Source organism: Trachemys scripta, chromosome 4, assembly GCF_013100865.1.
Source record: "Trachemys scripta elegans isolate TJP31775 chromosome 4, CAS_Tse_1.0, whole genome shotgun sequence".
Classification (NCBI taxonomy): Eukaryota; Metazoa; Chordata; order Testudines; family Emydidae; genus Trachemys; species Trachemys scripta.
This window is the reverse complement of record NC_048301.1, coordinates 87,864,847-87,879,871: the sequence shown is the minus strand read 5'-3', so window position 1 is coordinate 87,879,871 and position 15,025 is coordinate 87,864,847. Positions and strand designations below refer to the sequence as shown.

The 15,025-nt window shown below is 40.5% G+C and overlaps 1 protein-coding gene across 4 annotated transcripts in view; it reads left to right on the top strand.

Moving 5' to 3' along the window:
* BDNF (brain derived neurotrophic factor) overlaps positions 1 to 11,013 on the top strand; it is a 49,238-nt gene extending 38,225 nt beyond the window's left edge. For 2 of the 4 annotated variants that reach the window (XM_034770002.1, XM_034770000.1), the window contains exon 2: positions 6,587 to 11,013. In XM_034770002.1, the coding sequence (XP_034625893.1) occupies positions 6,608 to 7,348 (741 nt within the window). In that variant the 5' untranslated portion in view covers positions 6,587 to 6,607 and the 3' untranslated portion in view covers positions 7,349 to 11,013. The remainder of the gene's footprint in view (positions 1 to 6,586) is intronic. The other 2 variants (XM_034769999.1, XM_034770003.1) reach the window with 2 other exon arrangements.
* Positions 11,014 to 15,025: the final 4,012 nt, after the last annotated feature.

Sequence of the window (15,025 nt, the reverse complement as noted above, 5' to 3'; positions counted from 1 at the left end):
GTTAATCTTGTTTGTTCTCAGTACATTTAGTCTTGGCAAATCATGTGCTGACATGCATTTTTTTTTGGTATCTGTTCACACGCTTCTGTAATGATACATAGAGCAGGAACTCATGCCTGTGCCATTCAATAAAATTTAGCAAATTGAACTTAAAAAAAGTCTTAGAAAATGGCAAGACAGAAATTGAATAGTTTCTTGCTGCTAATTTTATCTCCCACCTGGGGTTCCATTCTGATGAATTTAAAGGTCTAATGTACCATTCGCTGCCTAATTTGTTCCCTTTATTTTAACTTTCAAAACCATGTGGCTTTAGTGTCAAGATCCAGTGGAGAAATGTACTTATGCACAGCTATTGACTAGGTCTCTCTGTTGGAAATAGGACCTGTTAATCTTTTTATAATCTGATTAAATTACGTATCTATATAATTATACTATTTTATATTTCAGTGAAGTCTCATTAAATGCAAATATTTGTTTTATTGGAGGGATTATACAGATATGTAATTAACTTCAGATGTAAACTAGTCCTGGCAAGGCCTGCAATTAACCAGTTGCCTTCCCATTTTTACAGTTATGTGGCCTACTTCAGACCTCACTTACACCAATATAATTCCATTATCTTCAGTGGCATTACACCAAGATAGGTTTATCTGAGCTCAGGCCCATGTGGAGTATGACCTGACTTCTTGTTGGGTTTGCTCTGCTAAGCTGTATTAGGGAAGAAGGATGTTTCTGTGGTCAAAACACTGGGCTGAGACTCAGGAGACCTCATTTCAATTCCTTAGCTCTGCCACAGGCTTCCTGTGTGACCTCGGAGAATTCTCTTAATTTCTATGTGCCTCAGTTCTCCCTCTGCTAAAATAATACTTCCTTTATCTTGGCTATTTATACTGTAAACTCTTTGGGCCAGGGACCATCCCTTACAATGTGCATGTAGAGTACCTAGCACACTGGGGCTTTATTCTCAGTCAGGGCTTCTAGATGCTACCACAATACAAACTAATAATAAAGCGTGTATTGTATCAAGCTTGTGTTGAAGCCTAACACATCATCCCAGCGCATAAATGATGGAAAGATGTTACAGCACCCATAGAGAACATGCAGGATCAGGCCCTGGTTGGTGTTTTGAGTTTAAGGGGGAGATTTTGCCCTGGTTGACCAAAAGGAAAAAGCAGTGGCAGGAAGGCTGTGGCAGGGAGGAAAACTGAGTTACTATATCATTGCAGGAAGTTGGCCACCACCCTCTCCCTAGCAAAATAGGTAGCGGTTCTGTCCCCAAATCCTGGAATACCCCAGAGATCCCCATGGATCTGCTACAGAAAAAGGATGATCCACACAGGAGCCCTGTGCATCTGTACTGGCATAGTGGTCCCGTTTCACACCTTTTGGCTTTGTGCCCTGGGGCCCTCCCGGGAAAGTGAAAGGGCATGCATGCTGCATTAACTTCTAGGTATATTTGTCACTGTTTGCCTATGTGTGGGAGGGACAATTGTCATAGCTCAGCCCTGTGTGCAGATTCCTGGAATTGTTGAGGCACCTCCATGCAAGGTTTCATTGAGGTTGTCTTTCCACATGGAAAGGGAAAGTACTGTGCACTGATTCTGGACAGATGGTTTCCCCTCCCGCCCCTTCCCTGCACAGATACAATAGTAAAGGGTATTTAGCAATTCTGCTAGTAAAGCAAGCTGGAAGATAGGCAAATACAGCTCTCTTCTCTTTTTCCCTCCTCTGGCTCATATAGCACAGTAGCTAAGCAGCAAACAGGAGTGCGTACATAATCTGCATTGGTATTTGGATTTACAAGACATTTACTGTAATTGAACAGGCAGTAACTCTATTGATCTGGGAGCAGAAGGGAAAGAATTGAAAACTCACATTCAAACTGTAATAACTGTTTTCAGTGACCCTTTTGATATGGATATTACAATATTAAGGATCTGGTACCAATTCATTAAGTGAGATATGAACCTTGCATTCATCAGTAAATTCACAGAGCCTGGGGTAATACTTTTAAAGTAACAAAGAAAAAGTCTCCAGCTTTTGAAAGTGGCTGAAAGATTTTTATCTGTGTACTGAGATTTAACACTCTTATTCCATTATGACCTCATTATTACAAGATTAGCAGACATCGTGTGACTGCATCTGTGCTTCCACTGTGAGCGCACTGTTGCCTATGAAATGAAAAGGTTTTGTATGTGTTAAAAGGATTTCCCACCACATTAGAACATTTGGACATCATTCTTTGCTAGAGATGATGAATGTGCCCAATGCACAAGTTACTAGCAGTCTCTTTTCTCTATAAAGAAATACAGACCAACCAATCTTTTGAGATGTTACATATCCATTGGTACTTGACCCATAACTCATTTAAAGAGGAGACTGTTGAAATTTTAGGTCCCAAAATTCACTTATCAGAAATGTGTGTTTACAGTGTCTTAAGGGTGGATTCCAGATATAGTTTTTCTGTTTGCTGCCAGGCTAAATTGCTAAAAGGAAAAAAAAGCCACGGTATGGTGACCTATTATATCAACAGATCCACTTGTGTGCTATTGTTGTGCAACTCTGGCAGTGTAAAAGATGGCTGAGAGAATTGTTAATAGGATTCAAAGCCTAATTGGACTTCAGCCCCCATCCCTCAGATTACTTATGCGCGATAAAGATAATCCTATGTCATGCTCTGGGTGTAAATTGATCAGGATTAGGGTGGATTCTTTTCTACAGTGATGGAGGGAAGAACTGGTTAGGTGTACTCAGAGCCAACGAGAAGGGGGGGAAGCCGGTACAAATTACCAGGGCCCGGTGGTCCGGAACGGGCCCAGGGCCCAGCTTCTCTGGTTCTCCCCCCCCATCGTCGGCCCTGTTTAGCCGGTGCCCGCCCTTGCTGGGGGACCCCAAAATTTTTTTCACCGTGGCCCGAACCCACTCTCGGTGGCCCTGGGTGTACTGTGAGTGGTAACTGACTAAAACAGTAGGTATTGAGCACTGACAGACTGCATGGACCAATGGCCAGCTGGCAGAGGATATCTGTGGACTAATGGATTGAACCTTTTTTTTTTTTTTTTGGTCTCCCACAAGCATTGTCATGCCTCTTTTCCACGCTATCTCTTATGGCTGACTCTGGGGGGGGAGAGGGGGATGTAGGGCAATCACCTGGATGCCAACTTCCAGAGGTGCTGAACTGCTGTGCCACTCAGTTTTGGCTGGCTTTCCCCCTGCCCCTCAGCCACTCGTAGGGATGGGAGGCGCCAAAAACATTTTCCACCTTGACCAGCAAAACAGCTAGAGCCACTACTGGTAAAATGTATAACCTAAATCATTTTTCAGAGCCACTAGTCTCTTCTCCTCTAAATCCCTTTTTAAAACCCATTGCTATCATGATGCCCACTGTAAACTGCCTAGGTAGGTAGTCTGTTAGTGATTCATTCGGTCACTCATTTACTTACCTAATTTTAAAACAAACTTTGAGGCCCCAAACTGTAGACCTAGCTCATATGCGTGTCCCTATTGCACTTACCTTTGTCTCTCCCCTCCCCATCCTGTTTTGTTTTACACCCACTTGGCATGTCTAATCCCTATTTAGACTGTAAGGTTTTTGGCATAGGGACTCTCTTTTATTTTATGCTTGTACAGCTCCCTGCACAATGGAGCTTTGATATTGGCTGGGGCCTCTGGGCATTATTGTAATATAAATAATAATAACATTAATGAGTACTTGAATGGAGGCCATAAGATCTTGGTTCTGTTCCTAACTCTGCTGTTAACTTATTGTGTGACCTTGGGCAAATCACTTAGGCCTTGGCTACACTGGCGCTGTACAGCGCTGCAACTTGCTGCGCTCAGGGGTGTGAACCCCCCCACCCCCCGAGCGCAGCGAGTACAGCGCTGTAAAGTGCCAGTGTAATCAGAGCCTGCAGCACTGCAAGCTATTCCCCTCACAGGAGGAGTACATATAGCGCTGCAAGAGAGCTCTCACGGCAGCGCTGGGAAGTCCTGAGTGTAGCCAAGGCCGTAGGGCAGAATTTTCAAAATGTTTACAGATTTTTCAGTGTCTCAGTTCTTGGGTGAAGCTGAACCAATGGGAGCATAATCTCTCAGTGCCATAGGTGCCCTGTCTGCCAGTAAGATAAATCTATGTTTATATTAATAATGATACCCAGTCTGTAAGATGCTTTGAGATCCAAAGGATGAAAAACACTATTTATGTACAAAAGATGATTGTTCCTCATCATTAGAAGAAATGTTCCTGTGAGTCACAGCCATCAGGTTTGTTTAATTTCAATGTGTCTGCGCCACAATGACACACTTAAACAGGAAGGATGACTTGGACATGAGGATCTCCTCAGCTCAACTCACCCCTCAAGTAAATTCCTCTTGAAAGAAATAACCCTTCACTAAGTGAATGTTGGGCCCTAAAACCTGGGCAATGTCCCTCTAGCATGTGAGCTTTTTAGTTTGGTCGTTTCCACTTGTGATTTTGAGAGTACTGGTTTCCCACAGAATATTTGTAGGAGATGAAGTAAGACTTTTACGGAGCACCCTGTTGCCAGACAAATACAGCATTTACTCCAGTGTGCATGCCAAGTATGAGGTACTTCCGAATGAACTTCAAAAGCACTGAAATGAACATTAGCTGCTGCTTCAAAAATGTGAACAATGCCATTGCTTTCTAGCAAGCAGTGAACTGGCATGAGCAGGGATCGGAAGGGAGAAAAAGTAACAAGTGGACTTAGAAGATGTTGTAGCAGCACTTTCAGATCAGCAAACACAGCTCTCTTTGTCACTGAGGGGTTTCAGGAATTGTATAGATTTCTTATTAAAGGAGCACCTAAAATGTGCAATGTAGCATCTAAAATATGAACTGTACAGACATACATAGCAAGAGACAGTTCCTGCCCTGAAGCGTTTATAATCTGAAAAGACAAAACAAAGGGTAGGTGGATAGACATGCAAGCAGACTCTCTGAGGTGCTGATAGGAACACATTTTGTTAATTCTACTGGGTGTGTGTTGTGGGTTTTGATAATATATAAACCACTCCCTCACTCTTCCTCTTCCATACTGCATGATGTTTGCCTTATCACACACTGCAAGCATTTCTCTCACCTTGCCCACCTCACACCACAGACTGTGGGCTGAGTGTGAGAGACAAAAGGCAAACCAGACAGTCATGATATTTAAAACTCCCTGGGATGGTGGCAGGGCCCTAATGGCTGGTTCATGCTATCTCTGCTGTGCTCAAACACTGGGGCCAAATGTTGCCATTCTTACTCAGGAAAACTTTCATTGAAATCAATGCTGAGTTCAACAGCTAGCTTGCCTGAATAAAGACTGTAGGATTTGGCCTTTGCCAGTTACCATACAGTGATTTTATTATTGTCCTTTCAATATAACGTGTGTTGAAACATTTCCATCACATTCAGATGATACAAACAATTTATTTACTTAGGCTGCATTTTAAGTGTTTATTATAGTATTAACTCTGTGATGGTTTGTCTGGTTGCATAGTCAATGTCTGTATACACCTACTTTTAGGCAAGAAGTAGGCCTGCCAATGCTCAGTAATTGTATAGCTTCCATTGGTGATTGAAAGTACAGCTTATGGTGGTTGTGTCCACATGTGCTATAGACAACCTCAGGCAGACTGGCTGTGACATGGTTTGGGCCACAACACACCTCAGAATAAAATACCTGTGCGCGCACTCAAAATGGAAATCTTGTTTGACCCACATTAAATTAAATTAATGGAGATATCCCATCTCCTAGAACTGGAAGGGACCTTGAAAGGTCATCGAGTCCAGCCCCCTGCCTTCACTAGCAGGACCAAGTACTGATTTTGCCCCAGATCCCCAAGTGGCCCCCTCAAGGATTGAACTCACAACCCTGGGTTTAGCAGGCCAATGCTCAAACCACTGAGCTATCCCTCCCCCCATGAGCAACAACCGCACAGGAAAATAGTTGCTGGAGAGGGTTCTGGCAGAGCAACTTTTATTTAGTATGGCTGTTGCTAGCACAGTTCAAGCTGCCGTATAGATAGGGACTAAATGCATAGCTAATTACTTTTTGCCCAGAACGTTCATGTTGTGACATACACAACCTCAAATTTGTTTTAGTAGCACAAGAGAAGGTAGCTCAACTTTACATCTCAAATTCAACATCAGGGTTAAAATACGTTGTCTGTATTTTAAAGTACACAGCTATCTCTGACACTTTTCAAATTCTTACCCTTGTACTGTGGATGTTTAGTGCCATTTCTAATCTGCTGTTACACTCGCACCACAAATGCGATCTTAAACCGATATAGTATCTGAAGTGTAACATTTACTAGTGAAGGACTTTGGGCAGGGTTGCCTATTCATTGGCTTACGTGTTAGCTGAAGATATAAATCAAGGGACAAATGTTGAGCGTCTCTTTATAAAACGGAAACGATAAAGCACCATTGATATTAATCTGCACCTTTGTGCAACTGATGTTCATAACAACTGTTAGATGAGTAAACTTTTCTCCTCTCAGGTCAACTAAATGGATATGGATATGTTTTGGTCCCTATGAAATTTTAAATCTCTGTTTTTTGTCTTGTCCTTAACAGTTCCACCAAGTAAGAAGAGTGATGACCATCCTTTTCCTTACTATGGTTATTTCATACTTCAGTTGCATGAAAGCTGCCCCTATGAAAGAAGCAAGTGTCAGAGGACTAGGCAGCTTGGCTTACCCAGGTCTTCGGACCCATGGGACTCTGGAGAGCCTAAGTGGGCCCAACACTGGTTCAAGAGGACTGACCTCATTGGCAGATACTTTTGAACATGTCATAGAGGAGCTTCTAGATGAGGAACAGGACGTCCAGCCCAGTGAGGAAAACAAGGATGCCGACTTGTACACATCTCGGGTTATGCTAAGCAGTCAAGTGCCTTTGGAGCCCCCATTGCTCTTTCTGCTTGAGGAGTACAAAAATTACTTGGATGCTGCAAATATGTCCATGAGGGTCCGGCGCCACTCTGACCCTGCTCGCCGTGGGGAGCTAAGCGTGTGTGACAGTACTAGTGAGTGGGTAACAGCAGCAGAGAAAAAGACTGCAGTGGACATGTCTGGTGCAACGGTTACGGTCCTGGAAAAAGTCCCAGTACCCAAAGGCCAACTGAAGCAATACTTCTATGAGACCAAATGCAATCCCAAAGGTTACACAAAAGAGGGTTGCAGGGGCATAGACAAGAGGCACTGGAATTCCCAGTGCCGAACTACCCAGTCTTATGTGCGAGCTCTCACCATGGATAACAAAAAGAGAGTTGGCTGGCGGTTTATAAGAATAGACACTTCCTGTGTATGTACATTGACCATTAAAAGGGGAAGATAGTGGATTCATGTTGTATAGATTATATTGAGACAAAAATATCTATTTGTATATATACATAACAGGGTAAATTATTCAGTAAAATAATAATTTTATGGACTGCATGTATAACTGAAGTTTATACAGTACAGTGGTTCCACAATCTATTTATTGAACATATCCATGACCTGAAGGGGAACAAACGTCATTTGCGCACAACTAAAACAAATAAGTCTCTGCATTACATTCCTCGATAACATTGTGGTTTGTTGCCGTTGCCAAGAATCGAAAACGTAAAAAGTTAAAAAAAAATAATAAAATTGCATGCTGCTTCAATTGTGAATTGATGATAAACTGTCCTCTTTCAGAAAAAAAATTTGAACCAAAACATTCCGTTTACATTTAGACAGTAAGTATCTTTATTCCTGTTAGTATTATATCTGTTTACTGCTTTTAACTTCTGATAGCGTTGGAATTAAAACAATGTCAAGGTGCTGTTGTCATAGTTTTACTGTTTTATTTTTTTACTTTTAAATTCCCTCAAGGTTGGAAAAAGGAAAAAAATCGTTATGATATATGTTCTGGATAAAACAAATTTGGTTTTTTTTTGTATGTTGTGAAGGTGTTTGCAATATTGAATCAGGCTACTGACAAAATAAATAAATAAAAAAAAAGAGGCAACTGAAAAAGAATGCTGATGTTCTGCTTCACATTGCTGAACTGCAGGCTTAAGGACAGTACTTGAGTAACTGTCTGGCTCCATGCTTTTTTTTTTTTTTTTGATGGCTATATTTTGAAAAAACTGCATTTGCTTATATCACATTGGTTTGTGTGGGGGGTGAGGTTTGATGGAGGGGTTGTTTGGAGTTCCCCCCCCTTCCTGTCTTGGGCAGGAAATTGATTGCAATCTCTAAAATATTTCACTCCTCACCATATGACTAAAGCTTGTCATATTGAAAATATCATATAGACTGTTGAGAGCAATTACTTAAAATGTAATAAAAGACTTTTTGTGCTTGGATCAAACGTTTTGTTGAAGCACAATAAAATTTCACGATAATGTGGTCTGAACAAAGTACAGTAAACGTAGATCAGAGTGGCTACAGGATTGGACAGTGTGGGCCCAATTCAATTATGAGTTACAACACATTGGTTTGAGTGGGGCTGCGTGAGTATAAATCTGCAATGAATTTGGCACCATGTGTTCAGCAGCAGAGCAATGCCATTGCCCTGCATATTGATGTATGTACTATAGCCTAATTCTCCACTGATGACAAAGGAATCATCTAATGTGCTCTGTCCCTTTTGTTTCTGGGAAATATAGCACTTGAGAAATTGAGAGAATTCAGGCCTGAAAGACTCTGGAGGGGTGGCTCTGGAATGAAGTAGAAAGAGGGCTCTACCACTAACTTTAAGTACTGAATATATTTGGATACGTTCAAGAGGTTCTATATCTTAAGGCATAGTACATGGCAGCTTTAATCCACTAAACAAATAGCATCATGAATAAATAAGACTGTAAAAAAAATGGTAGGTGTGATAGTCACTGTTGGGATAACTAACACCAAATCCAGTTAGACGTGAATATCTAATTGCAGCAATGTCCTAGTAGTCCAATAGCATGAAATCCGTATTTTTGAGTTAGAAACTCAAAAACAGAGCAAAGATGACTAAACAAAGGATAAATGTAGGTAAGGATTAAGTACAGCAATTGAAGTGAATACAGTGGGGGGGAAACGTGCATTCTAGAGTGAGGGAAAGTAGCTCGCCCTCTACTCAAGTAACCAGTAGTTAGTGAGTCTATTAGCCCAATAGTTCAGCTTTGTTGGCGATTCAGGTAGGTGGGAGAAAAGAGATAAGAGAAAAAAAATAGGTAAAACAAAAACACTTAAATTTTGCTATACTTCATCCAGAATTTAATATTAGCAAAATTTGTGCCCTATTTTGCATCTCTATTTTAAATCACCAGCGATCAGGCTTATTGTAAAATGTACTCCCTTCTTACAAATTATCCCTGGACATATGTTCAACACCCAATAACCCACCTATTTGATCAATATACAAATAGACATTATCCCATAAATTAACCCAATCATCCTTGTCAGCCAAGGATTGACTAAATAAATGGTCTTTATACTAAAGGTAAACAGACTCTGGATCTGTCAGTTCTGCAGAAGAAATGACTACCAGAATTTAGCTGCCCCACCTGCTCAATGACAACTTCTTCCTCCATCCTCAATATGTTTAAGCTTAGGGACTGTTAGCAGGAGTGTGCTGCTGCAACTGTGGAAATCCACAGGGATAAAGAGAGAGACATTTACCTGAACCTCTTGAAGCTGCAAATTTCAGGCTTTATGGAGAGATTACAGGCAGGCTGCTCCCAGATGGAAACTAGAAATAAAGTACTTACCTGAAGATCTCAAAGCTCCAGTTTGAGTTTGCTTTATACAAGCTGAAGGGTTGGGTGGGAGAGGATTTGATTTTGTTCAATCAGTTGGTCCATCATCAGTTTTATGTATGTTAAATATCCTTCTTTTTCATAGCCCTGATAATACCGTATGAAGCAATTGCAACCTCAAAAGTATTTCCATACTCTTTCTGTAGTCAGAAGGGCTGAAATCCTGTCCCCACTGAAGTCAATGAAAGTTTTGGCATTGACTTTAATGAAGCTGGAATTTTAGCCAAGAAGAGCAACTGACTCTACTTTAGGTCTAACTTTAGATGTGACAATGGTTTTATTTTGTCATATTTTTCAAACCACAAAAATTAAAAAAGGCAGCCATGTAGGAAACAGGAAGGGGTGAAATTAAGCAGAGTATAGATGTATTATCTATTTCTTAACTTGGCAGTGGAAGGACAGATAGAACATGACAGGAATCTAATTTGGACATAAGATTAAAAATAATAAATTCTAATTGACTTTAATAAGTTTCTATGAGAGAAGTGACTGTTTCTTTAAATATAATTTATACTAGAAAGAACAAAGATAGTGAACTTGCAAAATTATCTATAGATATGTCTTTACTCAAACAAAACTCTCACCCAGGATTGGGCCAGATGTGGGGACTATATGTTGTAGAGTCTTAAAAATACTGTACATTGATCTATGTCCAAATTCTGCCACTCTTACTCTTGAGTAATTGAAATTAATGAGTCTCATAGAGTAGCTTATTAAACAAAGTAAGTAAAGGTTGAAGAATCTGACTTCTATTTTTCTTTAATAATTGTACATTTTAAAAAATCCATAATTTGGGGGGGGTAGAGAGGAATAGTAAATTTAATCTTCTATGCAAGTATATTAATGTGGTACAAATTATTCCCTAAGGTGTTGTTATTTACAATTTTTGTAAGATGAACCAGGCAATTAATTACAATATGGTTCCATGGCTGTCACATGCCAGGCCTAAGACATACATGATCCCAGGTTTGGCAGTTTTAGTTGAAATGAGATATTTTTTAAAAAGTCACTCAATTGAAGTCTTGCTGTGGCAAAGGTATTTCATTCATGTCAGCAGGCCTATTGCTTTGTTAAAGTAAAGACTTTTGTGCAAATGTAAGTTAATGTCTGTGGAACAGTTCTCTATTATTCACCATGTGTAACAAATATTTATTGTATATTTATATAATGTTATGTTTTTTGGGAAACCTTGAAGTTGGCATTAAAATTAAAAGTATCTGCAGCATACTGTAAATATAATTAAGCTATATTTAAGTGTACTAATTAATATATGTTTAAGTATAACATTTTGTATTCTTTTAAAATATTTTCTATATATATATAAAAAAAAATGGGTGTGGGAAGGGTTGGGGACCATGTCACTTTTCCTTAATTGTAAAACAAACTTGAGTTTTACTATGAAGATGTGTGTTCCTTGCTTTAAAACACCATTTACTTTATTTTAACAATAACACTTCATTTAGAGAGCAGATAGCCACTTGTTTCATAGCTGAGACAAGGTGAGTGATGCAATATATTTTATTGGGCCAACTTCTGTTGGTGAACGAGACAAGCTTTCGAGCTGATCCAGAGCTCTTCTTCATAACTGGGGGGTGGCATGTCAAGATGTCATTTTCCACAAAACTTGAAGATTCTTTTCAGAATTATGTATTTCCATTTAATTCTAGACCATGAATGCTAGGAACATGAATATCCATGAATCTGGCATAGCTGATTTTATTCAACTATGAAAAATGGTTAAAATTGAAGTAGGGTGGTGGGATTTTTTTAATAAATCAATTAATAAATAACTGAACTAATGAGACATACATTCAATGTTTATAGTCTGGTCATGTACCTGTTTTTTGGAAATGGTACCATGTATATTCATATCTATTACATAGAACTTATATATGACCCCGTGGAGTTCTATCTCAGATTGGAATTTTCTTGGGTTAACATTGTTAGCCTTTCTAAAAGGATATGCCTCTGCTATAACTGCCAAGCCTTTGTATGCTTAATTATACCATAGTCATAGAATGATCAATAAATCATCACGATGAATGGAAAACTTTCAAATACGTTACAAAAAAATTCTTTTTAAATTCCAGTGTTGCAACTTTCCCAAGAGATCAGTGCCAATAATTCCTTCACAGAACCTAGTAAATTGTACTTCTGCAGATTATCATTTATATTAAACACACATGCATGCATATAACCCTTTAGTGTTGTCTTAAAAATAAGGCTAACGAAAGCCATAACAAATATTGAAATGGTTACAGGGTATGGAATAATGGTAAGAGAGAGCTCTTACTGCTATGCCCTGATCCTGCTGCTGGCAGTACGTTCTTTGCAAGAGGTCCTTGGTTTTGGAACTTGCTTCTCCCCCTTTGTATTCCAGAGCTGAGATTTGTTAACTCTTCAGGCAAGCTGCAATGCACATTCCTCCAACACACACCTTTCCAAAGGCTGTTGAGAAGGGGGCTGGGCTAAGGTGAATACATTTATAGGCTTATTCTGTTATTTTAACTTATGGGCTAGGCAACCAGGGAACAGGATGGGTACCTATAGTTACACTTTAGAAATTTGAAGGTGTAAATAATCCAGTTGATAGACTAGAAAAGCCAGTCTAGAGTGGCTGATTATAATAAGACTGCAGAGACTGAAATGCAGTTTGGTAACCATTATCCAGTTTTTTCTTTTTTCTACTAAGAGACAAAAGATTTACATAACTTGGAATCTTGGAGTCAAACTAAAAGGATTTTAAATTATTCAGCCAGAGAACCATGGCAAAAGGAGGTTTTGAACTGGGCATAAATGCAACATTAAAAAGAAATGAGAAGGCCGTGGCATTTATTTCATGCAGTCCCAGGTATGTGCAGTACATTGCTTCCACTGCCTACCGCTCCCAAATAATTTCTCATCAGGATGAAAATTAGCCAATAAAGACTCATTTGGTCAGAACTATTGAATTAGAAAGGAATTCACTAGTTTGGATAAAATATAAACTGAATCAAACTCTCAGCCAAATCACAAACCAGCTTTGAAATTAAAAAGAGTTCATCTTATTGTTTATTTTTGCAGACTAATACCTCTCTTGTTCGCCAGAGATGGAAGTATCATAACAGAGCAAAAGGGGTTGCCACAGTGGTATTTCCAGCAAGTCCTTAATGAGGAAGTACCATGAGACAATCTGACTTTGCAAGAGCTTCAGAGGAAAAAGGTGTGGATTAGCATGGGACTTTTGGGTGCTTCTCCAAATCAAACTTTATAAAATTCATTCTTGCAGACTGGGGGACAGAATTGTTCATAGGTGATGCTAGAAAAAACAATTTGACTCAAAACTAAGCTTAGATTTGCATTCCCGCACTTTGGTTTGTCATAGAAACATCATCCAGCTGCTGCAATTTTGTTTTACTAAAGGACTACACAAATCAAGGGTAAACAATGAGCACTGGATCTTCTCTGTAACCTGAGCACTCCTCAGACCTATCCACCCCAAAGAAGCAAATCATGAAAGCTTTACCTGTATTAAAAACACCATTGGCATATATATATATATATATATTTTACTGGCTTAGTTTGTTGCTCTGGTGTGGACAGAACATCGGTACAAGCAGTCAGGCTAGCCAAAACCCTGCAAAGACAACCTCCAGCTGTATATGAGCACAGATTGTTCTTATTGGGGCCCTATGCTTTGATACTATGGCAGTGAGCACAGTATAAGAACTAAACATAAGTGACCTGATCCGAAGCCCATTGAAGTCAAAGGAGAGACTCCCGTTGTCTTTAGTGGGTTTTGCATTGGGCCCCCAGTTACATGGGTGTAACTCCCACAGATTGATCATGTGGGAATAACCTATGGGGGGAACTAGAAACTTTCTGAGCTTTTATCTACAGGCTTTTCTGCTAATTTTTCCACCAGCGGAACGATGCAGAGGGCCTATGTCACCTCGTCTATGGCCCTTGACAGTACAGCTCTGAAAGAACTAGACTGCCAGAGGTTACCTGCTGCCATGAGGTACCCCCCTCGAGTGTGGAGGAGGAGGGGCACATGTCAGTACATAGGGGAGACTCACACAAGCAAATGCTAACCCAGACAGTGTTAAGTGAAGCTGGTTTACCCATACAGCGTTATTGGGACATTGAGACAATCTGGTGGAGTGCTGCCAGCCCTCCTGTCCCAATCTCAGCTTTATCCCTCAACTAACCCTGAAGTGCAAACTCTCCAGGACATCCAGGGAGAGCCACTGTGGGAGTGGAGGCAGAGAGGAACACTCCAGCACTCCCGACTTGCGTCCCACTCCCAGCAAGAGAAACAAATTCAGCTTCTCATCTGTTCACATAAGGGAAGAGGAATCATGTGGCTTGCAACCATGCCGGTTGTAGATTTAAACATTACAAATGCAGTTAGGGGTAGCTGGCTTTATCCATGTTAAAAGATAAGGGATTTAAGAGTTTCCATTGTCATCTCAGCACTCCGATACTACAATGACAAGAGCCATAAAATCACCTAGATAAAGATCGATTCATAGAAACAGAGCCAGAAATCTCTGTTTAGTGTTTGGAAAAGAAAAATCATTTGTATGTGGTTATAGTAGGTAGCAAACACTAGTCCTCTGCAACAAGTGTTATTCTTATCAATCCATTCTGTTTTAAAAGTGGAAAGCCCAATTATCTGACTTTAAGCCTCTAGGAATTTTAAAAGATACAAGCAAGCTGCATGAATAAAAATATTTACCATAGATACCTTAAAGCTGCAACAGTATTTCCAACTTGCCTAAGGGCTTGTCTATACTTACGCGCTGGTTCGGCGGCAGGCAATCGAACTTCTGGGTTCGATTTATCACGTCTTGTCTGGACGCGATAAATCGAACCCAGAAGTGCTCCCCGTCGACTCCGGTAATCCTGCTCGGCGCGAAGAGTACGCGGAGTGGATGGGGGAGCCTGCCTGCCGCGTCTGGACCGCGGTAAGTTCGAACTAACTTCACGTAGCTGAAGTTGCGTACCTTAGTTTGAATTGGGGGGTTAGTGTAGACCAGGCCTAAGAAGGAACAATTTTCCTCCTCATTGCCTGTAAACTCCCTTTGAAGCTGATGTACTAGAGCAGGGGTCGGCAACGTTTGGCACGCGGCTCACCAGGGTAAGCACCCTGGCGGGCTGGGCCAATGTTATTTACCTGCTGACGCAGCAGGTTCGGCCGATCGCGGCCCCCACTGGCCGCGGTTCGCCGTCCCGGGCCAATGGGGGCGGCGAGAAGCCGC